The sequence below is a fragment of the Thunnus thynnus genome, chromosome 7, assembly GCF_963924715.1.
Source record: "Thunnus thynnus chromosome 7, fThuThy2.1, whole genome shotgun sequence".
Classification (NCBI taxonomy): Eukaryota; Metazoa; Chordata; class Actinopteri; order Scombriformes; family Scombridae; genus Thunnus; species Thunnus thynnus.
The window spans coordinates 26,000,559-26,023,368 of record NC_089523.1 but is presented as its reverse complement, the minus strand read 5'-3'; the positions used below and the strand labels follow the sequence as shown (position 1 = coordinate 26,023,368).

At 41.4% G+C, this 22,810-nt stretch overlaps 1 protein-coding gene across 3 annotated transcripts in view; it reads right to left on the bottom strand.

The window, feature by feature from the left end:
* The window catches only part of nbeab (neurobeachin b), a 205,698-nt gene that overhangs the window by 11,059 nt on the left and 171,829 nt on the right, over positions 1-22,810 (bottom strand). For all 3 annotated transcript variants that reach the window (XM_067595181.1, XM_067595180.1, XM_067595178.1), the window contains 5 exons: positions 20,700-20,812; positions 12,451-12,591; positions 11,260-11,379; positions 7,551-7,703; positions 4,678-4,845 (listed from right to left, as the gene is read on the bottom strand). In XM_067595181.1, coding sequence (XP_067451282.1) covers positions 4,678-4,845; positions 7,551-7,703; positions 11,260-11,379; positions 12,451-12,591; positions 20,700-20,812 — 695 coding nt within the window. The remainder of the gene's footprint in view (positions 1-4,677; positions 4,846-7,550; positions 7,704-11,259; positions 11,380-12,450; positions 12,592-20,699; positions 20,813-22,810) is intronic.

Below are 22,810 nucleotides of genomic sequence, written 5' to 3'. Positions count from 1 at the left end.
GAGGGGAGAAGGAGAGAGAGAGCGGCTGTCACAATCAATATGCATCAAAGTGATGGGTCAATGCGTTACTTGACAATGCAAGCAAATCCTAACTCAGCCGTGCCTCTGAGGAAGGGGGGAGGTAAAGGGAAAGGGGTGCACTCCCAATCCGCCTGGGTGCTCCCCCTTCCCCCCTCAGCCTGCAGAGTCATCCAAGTGTTAGTATGGAAGAGACAAGCCTTTTCCTATTAACATGCTTCAGTTAACCATTCCCATTTCCAGGCGCAGGGGCCCCCACTGCACAAATGTTAACCTGGAGTGACATCCAGCTAGGACTGCAGCAGGCCGGCCTGCTTTTAGATGTTATTGTGCTTGAAACAAAGGGGAAAAGCACGTGCATGCTCACACACACATACACCAATGAGGAAGGAAAAAAGCACACAGGGCGATTTGGGTTAGGGAATCTTGATGACGGATGATTTATGGGTATAAACTATGAGTCCGGATGCTTGTGACTGAGAAGGAAAAAAAACTAAAAACAGCACAAGTTGCACCTTGAGTAAAGAAAGAAAAAAAAAACAACAAAACACCAGAGGGATCAGGCTTTTACTATTATTAGAATATAACTTCCGTTTACACAGACAAAAGATCTCATTTGCCTCCAGTGAGAGAGGGAAAAAAAAACAAGCAGTAAGAGCTGCTGAGCTTGACTGAAAGTGGGGCACTCCACGGTGGGAGTGATTGATGTGACTGGAGCCACTTCCACCATCAGAGGGGAGCTTGTAGACGTCCGTCAATGCCACTGTGCACAATGGAACATACATCGCTCAGCCTTTCGCCTGCCCTTCTGACTGCCTGGGTGACTAGCCCTCATTTTCCTCCGCCTGTACACACCACTCACTATCAAAAGGACCCATTGGGTAGCACATGCCACAGTTGGAGATGTGGCACAGGAAGTTTGGAGGTGATACTGGATTAGGACAGGCCACCTGCAAGCCAAACAGTCGCCCCCCAACACCCCCCTGGTCACTTCCTATCTTGCACAGCACCAAAAAAGGTGCTGTCCACACGGTTGAGTACTGTCGCACTGCAGTGAAAGTTTCATGTGAGTTGGTGAGCACATTTGGCAATCATTAAGTGTTAGTCAGTTTTTCTTTACAACACAGTCTGTCAAGTAATAAGCAACTGACATTATGGCTATTTAAGGTTAGGTTTGGAGTGAGGGTCACAGTGACTGTTCAAATAAAGAAATTTGATACAAAGATCAGAAAGGCTGAGAGGGCCATGTGGAAAACATCACCATATTTCTTGTGATGATTCTATTACCAGTGAAACTGGGCTGCTGCATGCCCCATTTTGGTAGTCTGAGACAACCTTGATGGCCGACAATTATTTCCAGAGTGCAACAGGGAAAATTTGTCTGTATGTGTTTGTGTTTTTGTGTGTGTTGAGGCGAGGGGGAGGAGGGGAGGGGGTCTGAGTTATTGAAGGTTAACTCAAGAACATGTTCTTCCTCTAGATGATCAAAACATGTCAATATCTCTCAGGTGCTTCAACACTAATCCTCTCTGAGGTATGTCAGAAACGTATCTCTATCTCAGACTGAGATGGAGAGCACTTAACAGGCAGTTCATTAGTTTAAGTCACTTCAGGCTCTGCTTTTTGGCTGATAAGTGACACTTATTGCCAAAGCCATCTGGATGATCTCCCCTCCTAGCAACAACTGCCTTGCTTGGGTGAGCACCAAACATCCATCATAACACACTGTGTCTGCCTGTCTGTCTGTCTGACTTTGTTCGCATATGATTTTGGCGTAAGCAAAAGGCTTCAGAGGTGAGTGGCTACGGCTCTCTCTCTCTATCTATCTGCTGCCTGGTTCCCAAACTGGTGACAGAGACTCTTTGGAGAATGATCCCCCCAGCATCATCTTCCAGTGCACTCATGCAAAGCAGCAACACAACAGCTCTGTCAGACAGAACGCAGATACGGCCTTGCGTTGACCCGCTAAGCAGCGTGGGATCGTGCTGAGTCATGACACCTGAGTTCGGCAGTTCAACTACAAATATGAAACTGCGCCACCTTTCACCTTTTGACAGATATGGTAGATTACAGACAGCAAATTACTTTTGTTAAGCTTTTAAGTGGTATAAACAGATTGTAAAAACAGATCTAAACATTGCAGAAACCACACAGGATTACAAATACATATAAATAAACCATTTATCCGATTGCATCATAGCTTACGTTCTCTTGTGATGAAAATTCTTTACATGCCAATGGAAATTTGCTTAAGATAAGCTTATCTAGATTTATTTTAATTCTTAAGTAAAAACAAAGAATTGGCTCGAGGGTGTTTCTTGAGTGACAGTTTAGCAGTTGACATGTGCACCACTGTATGTGGGAGCAGAAATGTCTCCCAACAACGTGTCCACCAGTAGGTGATTGTCTCTAATGCAGCTATCATCGCAGGCAATGCATGCTAAAATGATATTTTGTACACATGAAGGGAGGTTTTTTTTTTATCATTAAGGTCAAACATTGATTGTTCAACCATAAGAATATCAAGGTGAAGTCAATTTGTCAGCTGATTCAAAGCCCTTCATTCGCTAGCCACGGCATACTTTGTTGTCTTTGTCAACCCAATAAATAGTCAGAAAAGGGAAGGAGGGGCAGTGGCAGCTGAAGAGGGATAGAGTCCCACTGATGAATAATTTGTCTGTTTACTTCTGAGTGACACCGTGGGGTCTGAATCAAGGGGTTGCTGTCATGTTTTTCCATAAGAGAAGGCTGTCAGGAGAAGCATCGCGGGTGCACTGCTGTTCCGGCAGTGTGCCCAGTAGTAGAGCTGTCACCGTGCCCTAAACCACAGGCCCAGCGGCATGTCAGAGGGTGTCATCGTTTCCATCTGACACATGGACGGAAATTATCTTTCATGACCTCTAATTTCTTGACATTTCAAATGCCTTAATTGTTGTGACTAATGCCAGATCTGCAGTTTCACCTGTCATGCTCGGAATGAATCAATACCCCCGAGTCAATCGTCACATTTCAGCAGGTCTTAGCAAGACATTCATCGGGCACTTTTCCATGCTCCACCTCACCGACGCAGCCAGGCATCTCACAGACTGGCCTGTGTGGGATAGGAGGAGCGATAAACAGTAATGGGAATAATAGTACGATAAATTCTGCAGGAAATCACCTACAACATTACCATTATATTACCAATGACTATGAAGGAAATGGTTCATTTCATTTAAACTATTTCACCTTAGAGCAAGGTAAAGTAGGACTGGAGCTTGGAGAATTGTGATCAGGAAATCTAATACTGGGAAACCATTTATTTATTTATTTTCTAAACTTAACATATTTTTCATGGTTGCAAAGGGTCTGCTGAAAAATTACAATTATCTGTACTGAAATTACCAGTTACTTTACAACTCACACATGCAAGGAAATCAAACAATTATGGTTCAAAATCCCAGTTTAGTAGACTAGTTCATGATGACTTTTCAGGATACTGCTATGTTTTAGTGCCTGAGGTTTACATAAACAAGGTTGTGCTTTATGTTACATAGAAAAGAAGAATCCATCTGGAATGAAAACATGACTGAAGGTATGAAGGCTTGTCTTAATTAGTGCTCATCATATCAGCATTATATCAGCCGCAATTAGCTGAGCCAATTTCTCTCTCCAGCGCGGATACATTCACATGTCACAATGGCAACTACATCAGCTAGGCACAATTATGGAGTCTGAGTAGCAGGCTTCCTAAGGTGCAACTAACTAACAGTACTGTCAGCTCTCAAGGTAACAGTAGGCAGGGTGGAAGACAGCTACAAACCTCAACCTGATGCAAAAAAAAAAAAAAAAAAAAAAAAAAAAAGGCATTGTCTAAAATCTTTCTTGAAATGATGAAAACCAAACCTTCCACAATATGGTTTGGTAATTAGATCAACCAAATCTTCTGCAGGTGATTTGCATAATGGTCACTTGATAAATAAAGGCGCCCCTGGAAGTGACAGTATATAAATGACTTGTTTTGCAGACAGCAGATGGTGGATATCACAGAGAGAGAGACGAGCTCACCCTAGAAAGTACCACAATGCATGCCAGCTGCTGCAGTCTCTGGTCCCCTTTCCCCTCCACGCAATTACGCTATTCACGAGTAGTACGGTCGAGCTCATAGATATTCAATTAATTACTTAAGAACAAGAGGATTCACTCCCTCGTCTATTGACTGAGTGACCTCTGTTGATTGATCAAAGAGCTCAGTCAGATTCATTGATCTCATTAAAGCGAGGAACATACATACATATATAGTATATTCAGCACCAGAAAGGAAAAAAAAAACACAGCATAGAATCCTGACGTTAAGAACGTCTATGAATAACGTGGACAGATATTAAAAGATTACTGTTTATCTGAAGGGGAGGAAATTAATAACTCACTCACAAAATGACAGTAATCACAAAACTCACTCGATGAGTCAGCAGCTCTGCTCCGTTCTCTCACGGTTACATTTGCATGACACAATAATTGATTGACAGATGCATGATATGAATGCTCCCGGAGCTGTAGCACATGCCAGGACAAATAGAGGCAGGAAGTTGTGCTTATGGAGAATAAGAGAGGGGGGCGGGGAGGGGGGTGGAGGGGTGGGGGGCTCAGTCACCATGGTAATGTGTGTTTGTGCCTTACCTCTCTGAGCGAAGGGTCAGCGATACTGTCCAGGTTGACGGAGCCCTCGTAAGTCAGGTAGTGAAAGACGTTGAGGGCACGCACCGCCTCCGGGCCCCGCTGCTTGTAGCCGAAAATAAGGTCAATCCACTGATGCAGCTGACATGACACAAACTCGCTTTCCAGGGCCTGTCAGAGGAGTACAGGGCAATTAGAGGTGAGAGGCATACCAGCAGCACACAGCACATGGACCAAAAGACACAATACAAATTGTACTTCCACACAACAGTGAGCACAACAAAACACAGGCTTCTTTACTGTACACAGATGACCTACCAGCACATTACATCACCAGCAAAAATCATCAAAAAAACCCTCCATACAATTATAATGGCAAGTATTTAACCTATTTTCCTGCACATGAAGACCACAGAAAAATACACAGAAGCTGCATTTCCTCCTTTTAATGTAATCAGCTAACTCAGGATGAGCCTCCCATATCACTTTCTCATGTCCACTTAAAACACCAGCCCACTATCTTTAGAGACAAAGAAATCGGTTCAATACTAACAGGGATCCAATTTACTGTAAAACTATCTGCACAAGCAACATTGATAAATTACTTGTGAGAGTGAAAAAGGAGACGAGATTTCTTGTGGGAGTGCAAGTGAGAGATTCGGGATAAGATTTAAGGCTGATGATTATTATAAATATACTTCCTATGGAAGCTATGCAATGGGGGCTTGATGTATTGTTCCACAATACAGTACAATGTAATTCCCATGCATGCTGGTGTAAGGCTTTGCTAGAGGAATTTACACTCCTCCCCTAGCGTCAGGAATAACAGCCATTACCAACAAAGCCTGCTCGAGCACACAGAGGCAGAGTTTGCCACAGGGCATATCACTACAATTGAAAGTGGCACATGCAAAGATGGGAAGTGGGAGGAAGAGAGAGGGAGGGAGAGAGAAAGAGAAGAAAAATAGAGGGAGACTGATAGAGAGAGAGAGAGAGAGAGAGAGGGGGAGGCAGGGAGAGAGATTCACTGACAGAAATGAAATAATAGAGGAAGCAAGAGTGTGGGCTAGCTAGGGAACAGAACAAAAGAAAGACAAAAAATGGAGGCAGAGGACTATGATTTTCTGGGCGTGTGAATACACTGGTCTGTGAATGTAACAATGCAAGGCAACATCACGCATGTATCCTTCAACGGTGAGAAAATATCCACAGTAATCCTTTTTTCAGGCATCCCCTCTCCTTGTTTTGGAGATGCAGACATGCCCATAACAACTCCCAGCCTCTCCCTTCTCCCCCCCCACCCCTCCTCCAACCCCCACTCTGCCGGTGTACAAGCCTGATAGAGCTCGACCAGGCAGCCTGGGTAGAGCACAGGGAAAGGTCACCTCCATAAGAGCGGTCCAGCTCTGTCACTCCAGCTGAAAAGGTCAAATGTGTTCCCATAGTTTCCTTCTACCTCTGGTCCAAAAAACACTGTGGCCCTTAACCTCAGGATACATAACATGCATGAAACTTTTTGTCTCTCAAACAGTAAAATTGAAGATGCTCTGTTTTAGGGAGGAGCCCACTCATCAAACCTTAATTAGAAAGTGGAAACATATTATATAGACTATTTTCATCACTCTTAACTGAGACTAAATTTGCCCAATTTTCCCAAATTCTATTAAAATTTATAATATTATAATAATATAATATTAATCAAAACATAAATGTATAAACATTAGCATTCTTAGTCAATTCTCTCCCTTTAGTATAGTAGTCATTACAGAGCAGCCAGGCTGGGGAACATGAGCATGTTGTGTACAGTCTACTAACACTGTGGTACAGTATTTCTGGGTCTTGAAGATCAAATTTCCAAAATAATTAGCTTTTGTCCAAATCGTAAGTCGACAACATGCAGCTTTATTTGAGCTTTAACAGTTTGAGTTTATTTTGGATGTCAACGTGTGTTGAAAAAATATGTGTATGTTTTTTGTTCGAAATGCTGCTCCGCTATATGCACATGCAACGGCCATTCATCATGCAGCAGATTTTTTTGTGTTGTCTTTCATTAGGTTTAGTGGGGAAGAGAGCTGCGAGTTTCTCCAGTAAGTGATTCCAGATTAAAAGGGAGAACAGAGTTTATATGACGGCAAGAGAAGGGTCGGATCTCCATTTCTGTCTCCAGAAACCTGCTGGGAGTTGTGGGCCACATGTTGATAGGCTGTCTGTATTAAATGTGCACATACCGACGTTCACACACATGCAGACAGAAAGGGCCCTGCACACTGCCAAAGTGATGAGGCCCGGCATTACAGAAGGTAACACAATAGGGCAAACTTGCCCTCAGTCTTGTCCTTTAGTGACATCACTGGGGTCAGGGGTACAGTGTTAGTATTGAACGCTGCACTTTATTAGATGCTTCATGAATAAGACAAGGAGACACGAATGCATGGGAAGGTTAAAAAAGAAGGGAGGGAAATGGATTTATTAATGGCTGTGAGAAGGTGGCAGAAAGGCTAAATGTAAAGAGTTCATTAAAGAGGTACATGTACAGTAATTTACAGTATATCATCTCACCCTGTTGTATGTTTTACTACAGTACTATATACTTGCAGCAGTGTATTTTGAGTACAAATTACATCATAGTATATAAAATGAGATGATGTGTAAGATGTGCCATAAAGTGCAGCTTATGAGAATGAGCACGGCTTCTACTGAATAGTTTAAGGTGAATATCTAAATATAATTTAAAAAATAATGTTACTATAGGAAAATAATCTATATATCAAAATTTAATCATTTTTATTTTTAAAAAATGTTCTATTTTGTTTGTGTATTTAACAATGTAATCATACCATGAAATTTAGAATTTGACACAAATGTTTAAACCTTACCATCCTGTTTATCCTAACAAAGTCTTCAGGTTTCTTGGCCCAGGCCGGCAAGTCCACATCATGAACCATGTTCCCGTCGTCCCTCATTCCCAAATGATAACCGTTGCTGTTGACAAACATCTCTGGTAGGTAGTAGAACTCAGGAGTCAGTTCCTGCGTTTCAAAGGAAGAGGAACGCTCATGTTATATAGCTGACTGACAAGACCGGGTCTAATGCTGCAGTTTTCACCATATAATCGACTAACAATTCAACTAAGTGCAAGAAATAACATGTGTGAGGACAGAGCCACAAAAAACAGAGAAAAAAACGGTTCTGTATCCCACTGAGATGAAGTGAGAATTCAAGGGTAAAGGTAACACAAACAAACTAAACAGCAGGCCACGAGAAGGCGGTGAGAGGTGCTAGTCCAGTTATTCCAGGCAGAGGTGTTAGGTGTGTTAAATGAAACTGGAACTGAGTTGGGTTTTTCTCCCTGGTCTCTGGGCTCTTGTGATGGGGTCAGGACCTCGCAGTGGAGGGGAAGTCAGCATGGTAAAGGAGCCCCCCTACATAAAGCCTGGTGTGATTCCATACACTGAAGAAGAGAACAAATATTTACCCGAGTTTTGAGACAAGACTATTCTAAAAGGAATTTCTCCCGTGTTGAAGGGACCACTCTTGTATTTTTATGTTACTGTACACATCATGTATATTTAAAACTGGCCATTTTCCAAAGCATGCCATTCATTTTAGACTTCTTACCTTCCAGGCAACCACTGCTTTCCATTTATTTAAGTACACTATGAATATCAACTTGCAGACTTGCTTGAGATAGGTAATGCACTACAGTGTTTTGCTGCCTTTACTTATTGTCGAAGTTTAGAAACTGTTTTAAAAACTCTTGCAACATTCATGTTTGCTTATTTATCTAGGCGTGGGTCTGGGTTTGTCTTATTATTGTATTATATTTGTTTGACTTACTTTAAATGAACAGATGGCCTCTTGTTGGGTAATCATTTAAAAAAAAACTATGGCATGCTTTGGACAGTTATTGGCACAGTTACTGGGCTAAAACATGCAACTACTACTACTGATACGGCCCTTTAAGAAATTATTAAAGAAAAAGGTATTATGCAATTGTAAATTATGCACACTTGCAGTGATTTTGCAATCTCCACTCTGATCCCTTATCCTCATGATCATACACCTAAGAAAGGATGAGTGAGTAAAGTCTCTGCACAATGAGGCATATGCACATGAGGAATGTGGATCCTTTGTCTCTGTCCTCATTAGAAAACATACACACAAGACAAGTCAAATGTTGCTCTCTGTCTCTTTATGAATTATGAAGATTATGAAGGAGTATCTGAGATATTTTAACTCCTTGTATCAGGAATGTTTTATGAATGCAGTGTTTGTCAGTTTCAATGGTACTACCTAGTTTTATATTGCCTATGGGATACATAACACAGCTTTTAAGCCCCCATAAATCACTAGGTTTTGAAAGAGCAAGTTAGCATGACACAGGACAGGCCAATAACACCGCTGGTCTGCTGTTGGTCACATTTCACCCTCCGCACACGACAGGGAAAGGAGTGAAGTAGCCATTCCTCTGTTTCCCCCTGTCTCTCACATACACACATACCCACACACACACACACACACACACACACTTTCTCTCCTCTTTTTCGTCTGTAAACTTCCTGCCGTAACTCACCACCAAGCCGTTAAAACTGCCAGCTCCGTTTTCAAGCCACCCTCCCATGGCAGCCATTAATTCTGCAACAGCATCGTAATGGGCTAACAAGTCAATCACACGAGCCTCCGTTGCTTTACACTGTGTCACCTTAATGACATGTTCGTCAGAATCTGTCACCAGTGGAGTGCTGCTAGATTCCATCAGACAGCATGGTGGCAGTTTGTGTATGTGTGTATGTATGTGTGAGTGTGCCCGCTCCTTCCAAGAAAAGTCTGCTTCTTTTTGCCCATGGGTGGCTGTGCCAGCTTAACATAACTGTGTGCACTCACATGCAGAAATAAATGAGAGGTATGGATGCACGTTAATGATGGGGTGGTCGAGGAGGTGAGGTCCTGGTTGGAGCGGGGTTGTTTCCATTTGACTTGCTCTTTTAGGAGGTCATCCCCATCAGGGGTTCAACCACCCTCGGTCTTGTCGTCATTACTGCTGGAGGAGGCCGGGGTTAATGAAGGAGAGACCCTGGTAAAAACAAGCTGCCTTTTAATCAGAAGCCTGACGGCCCCGCTTGGTGGACTGGGCTGAGGCTGACCTTAACCCCAGACTCTCCGCTCAGTCTCAGTTGCTACACGGGGGCTGTGCATGGTGTTTATGTGTCTGTTCACATGTTTAGCTGCTTTTCTGCTGGCATGAATGGAAATCTATTTATTTTATTTGATATCATCATGGATAGGACATTATTGAGAAAGACAGAAAACCATTTAGAAAATAATCTTTTTATGTGTAGTATGTTCAAGATTACTAATTACTACTATAAAAAGGGTCAGAAGACATACAAATTAAAACAAAAATAAATAACACAAAATGAGATTATAAAAAAGGAAGATAGTAATTACTAATATTCTGATCAGTCTTGTTGTGGCTTTGCCTCATATTTTACCACTATTGCACAATAAGTAAATCAAACCAGCTCTTGCATAATATTTCTCTCCCTCTAATACATTATGAAATACTGTTAGTAATCCAGCATTGTCCTCCACAGAACAATTCCTCTCCTAATAGATCAGTAACCGTCTTATGTGTGTAAAAACAAATGCATGCAGACATACAAGTCGTTGAAAGTAGGCTGTATTTGTTAACAGGGTGGCGTTTGACTATTCAGCTGTTCGCTGGCTTGCAGCTTTCTGCCTCTGCCTCACATAGATTCTTGGCTGCTCTCCCCCAGATCCTGGCAAGTAAAAGCCCTGTCTGTACATAAAAGACTACATTTTAAATAGCTTTTGTCATTAATGCTTTATTAATTGCCTGGGGCAACACTATCCAATACAGGGTGTGCTAGAAATATATGACACTTTGAGGTCAGTGCATATTCCTGCTGCGTGTTATGCAGTGGGCAAAATGGAGGCGAATCAGCAGGGTTCAGCGTTTTCGGTGACTGCTCTGTGGATTTGCAGAGGGAGGGCTTTGTCTCTCTCTCAGACGCAGCCTTTGTTCAAACTCATGAGTGCTTCCATGCACAGATGCAAGATCAGTCTACCTCTGAGATAGTTTGTTTTCTGCAGGAGATAAATCAAATGTGCTTTTCTAAGTGCTCAGGGTCTTCCTGTACACTATGTTTCTTTGTGATTCGCTGTTCGGATGAGGCATGTATAATTAATGGTATGTATTTTTGCAATGGTGTACAAGCACACTAGACGGGGAGGGGAGCATAGTGGCTTGGTATAGTTATATTGCCAATTATATATACTGTATAGCTACAGTTTTGCTGGTAGAGGAGTCCTGCAATATGATATATTTTATTATTGTTGTTGTTGGAATTGGACACTTTACACCCACAGACCCATAACAGCCGCTTAAACAATGCAGCAAGCAAGGAAAAAATAGATGAAAGATAATGATCACAGATTCAACTTCAAACATCTTTGTTGTCTTAGGGCACAACTTTTCAGGTGTGTAGTACTGTGAACTTATGGACCCATGTGTCCACATAAATGTAAAACATGGGTTGTTTTTGCTTTTGTTGTGATTCTCACCTTTACATCTGACGTGTCCCTCTGACAGTTCCTCCAGGAGCGTGCAATGGCTGAAAAGGTGCGGTCTGGGTGGTCAAATTTGTTGTTATTAGCACTGAGGAAGAAGGTGGTGAAGGGCTCCTGAGGAGAAAGCAAATTCAACATCACAAAGATGAAAGATCCCCACCGAAATTCAAAAGTCTTCATTATCTTTTCCACCCTGTTGACATCCATTTTGATTGCAATCATCATAATCTACATAATAAAAATCTCGGTACTGATCTGAATTTACAAGATTACCATGCAACTTATTCAATATACATGTGAATTTTTCTGCAATATATCATTGTTATTCTTCTCTGCGGCAGACTAAGGGATCTCTGTAGAGATCAGTCATTCATTGTATCCAGGCCTGAGGGAGAATTAATTAGTGTTCTTCCTGAGTACAGTGAGCTATAATGATAATTGGCTCAAATTTGGTTTTCTCAGCCTGAGATGGCGATCATTGCCGGTTGGAGCGGATGGATCACTCACCAAAGGAAGAAAGGGATTGTGGGAACAAACCCACAGAGGCCAATCTAACTGCTGTCAACAGAACTCCCCCAGTTCATCAGCCCCTCTCTACTAATGATGGGGGAGGAGGAGAAATACAGTACGAACTCCCCATAAAACTCTTTTAAAATTAATAAGCTGACTTCAAAATCAAATGTACAGCAACTCAAAGAGGCTGTGAGGGTTATAAGGGCCTGTTTTGTGGGGGAAAAGATTGGGAGAGAGTGCATGTGCCTCCTCCTTCTCTTGCAGAGTAAATGAGGACAGTGCTCAGTAACCTTGATAGACATGTCTCCAGCGCTCACTGGGTTGCCCGAAACACATAAACCTGTCACAGCAGCCTCTGTAAATCATTACCCAGCCACTCTTTATTTAGTTCACATATGCCGGTTTACTGGCCTGTGAAATGTGTTTTCTGAGCGCCATTGGTCTAACTCAGGCCCAATCAAATTGAGATGTTGAGCTGTTTCCTCTGCAGAAGCCGACAGACCTCAAAGTAACAGCATCATCAAGTCTGACAAGTGACAATCAAGTAATGCAGTCTCAAAAATGAGGATATGGGTCTGACTTCATTCCTGTACAGAGGCTTGACTAATCCTCAGATTTTGAAGACAGTTCAATAATGGGTGTAAGGCAGGCTGAAGAGGTGATTTTACTCACTATTCTGATGAGCCAGTGCAGGGTGGAGGCGACTGTGGAGTAGTGGGAGTTGTAATGACAAGGTGGTGTCTGGTCGTCTTCCCAAGTCTCATAGCGTTCAGCGTAGAACGCTGCACGCTTTGGATTCAGAGCCCCGACAGGCTAGAGAGAAATTAAGAAATACAAGGTTCACTCTTTACAAGTAAGGAATTTTTGTCACTTATTTTGTCATTTCAAAACTATGTCTCCTTGAAGGTTATATTAACAAGAACACCTCTGTACAATACAATATGTCTTGAGACAACCAGGGCATTCAATACCTTCTTTCTTGAATCCAGGCATTACAATTACCTGGCAGGAGATAGTAATGAGTAAACACTTCACTTTACTGGTGTTAGACCAAAGCTCTGATTTTGATTTACAGTGTTATTAAATGTTTTACTTGCCCATTTTAATATTATGGTACCAGGAGAAGATGGACAGCAAACAAACTCATGCTTTATAGGCAAAACTATGTTATATAACTTATATATGCAGTTTAATTTTACTCACTTATTGTGTAACTACATAACTCAAAGCCTCAGAAAAGAGAGATCTGCATCATCTCCAACATGAACCACTTATCTTAATCTTTTTTAAATCTTAAATTGAAAACAAACTCTATTGCAAACAGATACAGTCCGTCTTATGACCATTTAAATTAAGTTTTAATGATCATGCAGTTATTTGACAGTTATGAGAGAGTTATGGGAAAATACTCGTGCCATATACTTGTAAAATAAATTATTTGAGTGCACAAATACATCCATATAAAAATAACTTTTTTTTTTTGGCGGAGTTCATATTAAAATGAAGGGGGTTTTGTTCTTGTATCATAATTTGTAGTCACCACCTTCTGGCTGCATCACTGCGATTCATATTATATCTATAAGTGTGTACAAAAAGCATCAGCATGTGAATGAGACAGATATTTTGCCTGCTGAGACAATGATTTGCTGCCAATACTCTAATCATGTAGTGACATGACGGTTCAAACTCTCAGTGAACTTTATTACAGACCACGCTACAGTGCAGCCAATGAAACTACAGTACGTCTACTTTCATTGAAAGATGTGTATATTACTTGTGCGCTGAGCATAATTAACAAAAATAGGCTTGTAGAGTCTCAGTAGTTCCCCATTAGGCTACATGTGGCGAGGGCAGCTAAGAGTCTGGGGGAGAGTTCAGGGCAGACAAGGAGCTTTACTCTGGGATTTGTCTGTCAGACCCCATTATTCTCCTGAACCCTAAAAAGTTCCTGTTGAGCTGTCTTCTGTCTGAAATTTACAGGGATACGGTGGCAGGGGTGAGCAGGATGGCGCACTGAGGATGGAGGGAGGAGATATGAGCGTCTCCTTCTAAATGTTGTGGGTAATCCATGTGGATTAACCCTGGCTGACCTGATTTACACCCAACGCACCCACAGAGCCAAACACTTTAGTCAGCACTGCTACTCCCATCTGTGGTCAACCCTTCTGTGCTACTGGGCTGCTAATGTGAGTTACCAGGAACGCCCATCAGAACAACAGTTTTTAACAACAGAGATTGAAAAAACTGAAAAGTCAGAGCATTATAAACTAGTATTTATTGTGGAAAAACTGTATTAAATTGCATTATATTTTACATATTATTATGTTAGATATGTTATGCATGTATAAGCTCCTGACAACTGAAGATTTTCCTATTATTAATGTAAGAAGTAGAAGAAAACCAAACCAAACCCAAACCAGCCTGTTAATGATAAATAGTGGGGCTTAAAATTCTCAATCAATCATAAAAACTTTCATATTCAATGTCCTGAATTTGAAGAACTGCTGCCTAATTATTGTGAGGATAGAAAACAGAAAAAATAACATCAGCGCTATATTTTCTGACATCCATCCAATTATTTCATACTTAGACCAAACCTTGGATAGCGTGGTTCATTATTTAACCGCAGCCTCGGTAATAACTTCAATATTGTACTGACACCATCGCTGGGTTTTTGCCCTTTGGCGGCTGTTTTGCTTTCATGTGTTCTTATGGCAACAAAATTACTCCCATTAAACATACGTTTAGTGGTGAATAAATTGCTTTCTCTGCCTTTTCAATCAACCCGTCCAATATAAGAGCCTCAGAGGCATATTGGCAGTCAATATTAATATACTCAGTACCACTGAATCGGTTACAGAGGGGGGAAGGGAGGCTGGTAAAGTAATCAATGGCAGCTTTTCTACCTGAAAGCTGCAGCTCAGAGGTCAGAAGAAATAAAATAAAATCCTTCGTTTCAAAATGGTTTGAGATGGATGCCTAAAAATAAAGCCACTTTAGTCTAACATTATTAAAAATTTCACTGGTATTGGTTCAGCTGGCTAAAGTTTGTATTCAAACTCGGTACAACAGACAGTCTCTTGGTCATTTAGGAGATTAAGGTCATATCCGTGTGTGGCACAACACACATGCTTAAAGCTCAAAGTCAAAATTAAATGGGGCCAGTTTTTTTCTGGTTCTTCCTTAAAATTGAATGGCAGTCCACATCAGTGTTAGCACAATTGAATAGACTGAAAGAGAAGTTTATTGAGATCTGCATAGATTTATGGGGTGATAATAGCCCTGCATGTGACGTCTCGGCCCAGCTGGATTGGGGTGCAAGCCACAAGATGTCTCACACTCTGTAAAACCGCTGCTAGTTTAACTAATGCAGGTTTGAGCTGTATGAAAGGTCCAGTTAAGACGTGGCAGAGGGAGAAGTATAAGGAAAAGACAGCTGCAAGTAACAGTAATGAGTGTAAGAGAGGAAAAAGTAAACACTTCATGTTACAGGAATTAGAACCGAAGTTCATACTGATTGGCAAGATTTTGATTTACAGTGTTTTACTTGCCCGTTTTAATATCATGGTACCAGAAGAAGATCGACAACAACCTAACTCATATATTTATAGGTAAAACTATGTGATATGAACCATGTACATATGAGATCCTCATGAGATTTCAGAGAGACACTTCTCCTTGAGCGAGACTTAGTTTGACACAATAACAAACAGACCGGATTGAAAGGTAAAGAAAAAAGTTTTATTTCTCTGTGGGCATCCTTTCCATAATGTTGTCAGACACTTATAATAACAATCTGAGCCTGTCAGCGGCAAAAACAAGCACTTTTAGTGTATGTATGTATGTATGTACATTGACGGGGCGCAGGGGACATTGCAGGTTTCCCTTTAAAGGGATTTTATGAGCTAAAATTAAAATTGTCAACTTTAAATTTTAGGTACTTTCAAAAAGTAGATTCAGACTCCATTCCACTGCCATCAGCCTCTCTACCTTTTCGTGACACTAAACCAACCACAAACACCTCGTGAATGAAGCACACAGTTACAGGGTTGGGATCCAATGATATGTTTAGTGACAAGTTATTTCCTGTTAATTCTTCTACTTGACTCCACTTAAATGAAACAAAAAAAACGTTCTGTGTTCCCAAGCCGCTCAGCTGTGTAAGTAGAAATACAATATAATGAGACGTTTTCTATGTGACTGCTATAGTATAGAAGTAAGAATGCTTTCATTTTGTTTTCTCGAAAACTTGTGCTGGTGAACTTGTAGGTGTTATTTATTGTCACTGGTTGCTGTCATCTTTACGGGAAAATTCGCACCTGGCAGGTTGTTGAACACTGCTCAAGCTGGGACTGTTACAGTATACAGCAAATTTTGGAGCAATACACCAAACTCACTGAAATGTTAAAAAAAGACAACAAAATAAAGATAAAGAAAGAGTTAACCCGAAAAATCAACTACCAATTTTGCAGGTGATTTAATACACTTCCCTGTATTGATGCAAATAATGAGGCAAGGTAGATGTACTGTATAGTTATAGAAAGAAGGTGCATGTGCACTGTAAAAATACATAGATGGGGTAAAAAATTAAGGTAAACACCTGAATAAATGAGAGAAGGAACAATGAAGCTGTTTTGCCTTGTGGTGACCCAACACGTTACACAAGACATGTGGTTTCCTTTAATTTGCCAACCATCTGTATATAAAGATAAGGTTGTAAAGCACAGTCTTAACTGTTAGTTACGGCTTGTTGCCTCCTCCAAAATCAACATCAGACTATAGAACCTAATATATTAGCAAGTCAGTTGTTGCCCTATTTGTGCACAATGGTTGTGATTGCAGTTGTACAAAATAGGGCCTTTTGTTCAAATTTTCAACACAACTGTCTCAGCTCAATATTTACATGCTTTGATACAATCTTACATATTAACTTAGTTCTATCTAAAGATTAATTATATCTGCCCCAGTCTCAAATGCACATATTAAGAAATAAAGAAAGTGTTTTAAATAAAAACGTGAAATTGTAATGAACTGACCATTGGTGATCGGGTCAAAGCTAAAAGGCTACTTCCAGGTTCGTCCAAATCCTGTACATCTCTACAGAGCCTAAGTGTGCTGCCTTAACCATAAGAAAACATACTATAAATACATGTGGAATACTCTATATCTTCCTCAGAAATGTCAAATTAAATTTTCTGGTTAAATAACACTTTCCAAAAATAAATGCATTCTGCTTGCGGTATACTTTTATACCTTGTTTTGAGTACCAAAGAACAGCCATGCATATGAGGGGAATGTATGATTGATTGGCTATTTAATGAGAAATACAAACCCATTAATGATGAGATAGTGTAAGTACTTCAGTGGAACTTTATTGCCTTTAGTCCTGTCATACTCACCATCTGTTGATAAGCCCAAATCAGGCTCTGCGTACATCTACTCAACAAAGAATAATCACCTCTTCCCTTTTTTCCCTGCAGTGCATATCACACTGATCACAGACATAAGACCATGAAAACAACTGGTTCAGACAGTTCCACACTTGCTCCTATCTGAGTTCATTTCTTGGATAACACCTGACCCAGAGAAGTACATCAACACAACTAAACAAAGTATGATCAAACACAGATTTGGCTTCAGATTCAATCAGGATCATTTCTGGTGTTGCAGTCCAAAGATGCAGGAAATGAACGTGGTTGTTGGTGAGTGAGTGCACAGAGAGTGCCTCCATTTGTTTGGGTATATCTAAGCTACCTCCCTAAGAGACGCATATTGCATTTTATATTTCAAAAGAAATTACATTACAGTATGCTGCTATGGTGCTCTGTCAGGAGAAGTCGCAGTCGTTTTTGCTTGCCTTGTCAGAGGCAGGGCTGCATGCAGCTCCAGTCTAATGCAATCAAGTTGCTCCAACACAAAATAAAGCAGATGTGCTCCCAAACTGCGTGACTGGAGTGGAAGTGAGGGTGAAAAAGGCTCCATTATGGAAAGAAAAGTGTGGAGAGGATCTTTACAGCACCCACGCTCTGTCTGCGTTAGTCAGAGTGCGTCTCTTAGAGATGATCAGCTTTCACTGAGTGCCACATCAAAAACTTTGAGAAGGAGACTGTTAGATTCAAAAGCCGTCTCTCCATCTTAACACAGCTCATCCAGAATATGTTGACAAGGGTTTTCTGACATTCTGTAAGATAAATCAACAACATCAGCTTTATTTTTGTTATCTTAAGGGGAAAAAAATGTGTGTTAACACTTGAATGGGTTGTACGGGTTAAGAAATGTGTGTCATTTTTTTTTAAAACAATACTTCACAAACGACACAATCATTTTCAGTCAGTGGGTAAAGAAACACAGAGTTAACCCACATCTGCTTCTTTTGTTTTCTGGTGCAATTATATGAATTTCTAACACATCATTTAACAGCTATGAGGAAAATTAGCTTCCCCTTATCTACCATCCACTTGTCAATCCATCAAGAAATAATCATTAGAATCTGATGAAACACTTCACTGCATGAATGTATCTGACATCCAAATATGCAGAACTCTGGCCCGGGGCAGGGCAACGCAGTGTTCAATAGCACTGTTCACAGCTGACTGAATACCCAACCAGCAGGTAATTGTAGGTGTGTGCAGTAAGGTTTTGGGAGGAAATTATTCGGCACATCAGCACAGAGCTCCCTGCAGTTCAAACAATGCTGTCTATCAAGTGGCAGTCACCTGGATTTGTCAAACAGGTCTCTGGTATGGCTCTGATGTGTGGGAAAGAAAGCCTCCCAAATTGTGCAATGCCATCGTGGGATCATTTGAGAATGAATGAAGTGTATCAATGATGTTTATAATTTAGTTGCAATTATAATTTAGCTTTATCCAGTGCGGTACTATAAGAGTAATGATATGACAATTTATTAATGTAATGCTGCAGCTCTAGAGTGATGGTTAATATTACACGAGGTGATTCGATATTGCAGAAAAAAAAGTGTTTTAACTGCTACTTATAATACTTTTTCGGCACAGATTAAAATGGGTCTATTGCATCATGTATCAAAAATGTTCAAATGTTGAAAACTGACAAAGAATTCTTCCTCAGATCAATAACCTTCTTAATTTATTCTTCGACAGTTTCAGATTTAAATCGTAATTTTGTAACTGTACTGCATTTTACTTTTTAAGTTCATGTGTAGACCCCATTTAATTGATAACTTTGACCTCTTATGTTAAATGAAAAAAAATGTTTTGTGGTTGTTTTGTTCATATTCTTCAAAGTAAGGTATCCTCCTGGTGCCAAAACTCAACGATTCCCAGCCCTAGTAACTACACATACACAGCTTACATGGTACAAAGCCACACCCACCGGACTTACACCTTAGAGAGATGCACACAGCCCTAATATACAATGAACAAGTCTCTGGAGACTGTGCAGCTCGCTCTGATCCATAATTGAACAAAAGGGCAGACCAAGCAGAGAGGAGAAGTGCGGGGGCCTCTGTCCCTCCCTGCTACACTAGCTGTGAACTTTTGGAGGTAAGCGCCCCGGGGTTCCAAGGACAACTGTCAGGAGACACGGGCTGTGAACTCATGCTAATGAAGGCAGCTCAGCCCTGTAAACAGCATGGGAGGATGTCACTGGAATACATTACAATACATAACTGTCTCCCCAGGGCAGGAGGGTTGCACATGGCTCAGCCCTGATCATCCCCTCAACACACAAACACACACACACACACACACATACACATATCCAAGGGCTCTCTCTCAGCCCACCTGGATACCCCACAGGCCGGAGCCGCCAAAAGCAGACAAGTGCTGAGATGATGGCAGCAAGATGTGCAACTGAGCAGTTTGTCCAAAACATTCTGGGTTTACTGAAATGTGAAGAAGTGCTCCAGAGCAGTGGGAGATCATTTCTCAAATTCATAGCACTCTATCTAACTTGTTCTTGATTCTTTGATTGTTTCATAGTAACTTCTTTTTTTTTTTTGATTTCAAGTTCTCTTCCTCTCCCACTACATAACACGGCACACACATGCCTTGAAAAGCTGAAAATTGATACAAACTGTTGAGAACTGAGATGGCAAAGTGAGGCTCTTTGTCAGAATGTCGGCGCTTTGAAGGAAACAAGGGGGAATGAGGGAGCGATAAAGTGAGCGAGGGAGAGAGAGAGAGCTCAGACAGGAATGCGACTGTTTTCAGGTCAGTGAGCTGCAGTGTGCATGTGCGAGAGAGAGCGAGAGAGAGAGAGAGAGAGAGAGAGAGAGAGAGAGAGAGAGAGAGAGAGAGACAGAGACAGATACAAAGGGGGGTGGTAAACCAGTAAACCAGGCCACAGTTTGTGGTAGAGTGATCTGCTGCCTTTTCCCCTTCAATCAAAGACAGAGCAAACGTAACGCTGAACTTTATCTCCCAGGGTTTGCGGGGCATTAGTGTCATTTGTGTCTGACCTCTTGTGATTTGGCAGCGTTAGCAGAACTCTCGCTACTCTGCGCTGCTTGATGCGTTTTCGACCTGCCACAATTAGAACGACTTTCACTGCTGTTCTTGTGACCTGTTCTTATCAGTTCATCAACCTTGAAAGAAGTCAAACTCAAGCAGAAACTAAATTTCACTACTGAATTACTAAATGGAAAAACATTTTGTGAATACAATTAGCAGCTAAGCAAATGTTGTGCTGAATCTTTGATATAAGACATTATGAGATTTGAGCATTACAGGATGTTACAATCAGCATTTTCCACTTTCTGCATTCCACCTCAAGAGTTTAGACTCGACACATGATTGCTTTACCATTAAATATGATATTCTCTTACAGTCTGGGCCTTAATAAGGAAATCCCCTGCACTCAGAGCCAGCTGCCCCTACTTGCCCCCCCAGCCCCCCCTCCCCTCCTCCATCATACTTAGGTGTATGGCCAAGAGGCCTTGGTACCTTTGAGAGATCTCTGAAGTTCCCTGGCAAGGTCAAGTCAAGCTCCTCAGAGTCGTAGTTGGTGAGGACCCAGGGAAAGACTGGGTACTGGTTCAGGTCATTGTATGTCCTCCCTAGACACACAGAGCAGACAGAAATCTGTGAGTGATGAAGGGTTGGATGGGAACAGAGGGGTTGAAAGCGGGGCAGGGTACACTCGAGGCTTCAGTTACTTTGGGGGATCAGCATGCAACATTCCAACAAGCCCCCAATCTCAGAACCGTCAGTCAGACGCACTTCCTGTCTCATAGGGAGTCTGCCAGGGAAACATGTATACTAATGGTAAGGCTTTGTCTGTTACGTGAGAATGTTTTCTGCGCTCCTCATGCCTTTGTCTGCTGAGTATACCATATCAATAGACTTTAGGAGTTACAGGAGGCCATCTTTAACTTTAAAGAGAGCATAAGTATTTTTAAGTTGTAAGGAGTGGATGTAATTAGAGAGATATAGATTCTTCTGGGGGCCATGACTCCACACGCTTAAAATGTCACTGCAAGTTTGATCTGCTGATTGGCCAGATGTGAATTATGCTCTGGCAGTGGAAATATGGTTTTCAGATGGCAAAACGTGTCATAGGAAATCCATGGGAAAAGCCAAGAGAATGTAACATTTTGTCATTGATGCTCTACTTTTCTTTTGAAGATGACACTGATACAGCTGTGAGGTCAGGTGGTGGCCAGTTGTAATCCAGGATTGGGATGGGTCTGCTATAATGGTTTTGTTGAAATGATTACTGCTGTTAATAAATCACTGTAAAAGTGTACACTCAAAGCAAAATGACAGTAAAAAAAAAGGAAACAACATTTGATTTTACTCACTAAGAAAAATGAAACTAAATTGCAATAGGGAGCAATGACAACCCTAGGGTCTGACCACATTCCTATAACATCCTTTCTTAACACAAAGTGTTACCACATTTTGTCCCAGAAACATTTCACATTTATGTTTTTATTCTTTTCCAGAGTTAATGTTTACTAGTATAGACCAAGCTACCCTCGTACTGTAAGAATGACTAGAGGTCAACGGAAACTACAAAGTCACACATTGCATCATCTCACAATTGCAAGAATGAGACACTCCTGTGCATTTTGCATTGACAATGTCATGATAAATTGATGTTAATTAAGCACTCAGATGTGATATTCTATCTCCACCTCACATCAAAAGCTTTCAAATCAAAGTGGTATCAAGAGGTTGCAACACCAAGGTCAGAAAACTAAAAGTTATTTATCATGCAAGTCAGTAAATAGAATAACACTTCCTAAATCTGCTAGCTATAGTCAGAAAGTTACTTAATGATTACCAACAAAATTTTCTCAAATTGTACCAGTCCAGCAGGTATGTCTCTGCACGCTCACGGAGTGCAGCACATTGACATTAGAGAATCTAATTCTAGCTGAGCGAGTGGTAACGTCTGACAGGCTAGTCAATGCGAGGGTTTCTGCAAAATAGCCAGGGTCTGAGGGAAGCTAGTGAGCATAATTATCCAGGTTAATGCCACATAGTGAAAAGAAATCAGCGAGCTGAATGTTGAGGAAGAGTCGGGGGGGTGTTGGTGCGGTTAGACCTACTGGTGCTGAGGCCTGAGTTGGGGTGGCAGGATGTTAATAGCAGTGGAATAGTGTTTAATTAGAAGACCACTTCCCGTTCGCACCTCTTCCCAGCACTTCACCCCCCGCCTGTCTGCCGCCGCACACTATTCTGACATCCCTGTCAGCCCAGGTCATTACCAGGGATTTTTAATGAATTTTGGGCATGTTTTTCTGTCTGCCTTACATCTAATTAGCTGACAATAATGTATCGAACTCAAGCACGGGCTAAATATAAATATGCATGAATATGCAGCGAGAGAGAGGATGACACCTCTCAGAGCAAAGTAGCGTGCAGTCGCTCTCGCCTTCCCTGTTAGTTGCAGTTCAGATCAGAGAGTCGACAACAGAGCCTCTCAACTCCGCAGACACACATGTCTACGCTCTCACAAAACCAGGCACTAATTATCTGGCAAAATCTGCTGTGCCTGCTCTTTGCTTCAAACAGCAGACTGCTACGAACAGTGAAGTGTACCGCGTTGA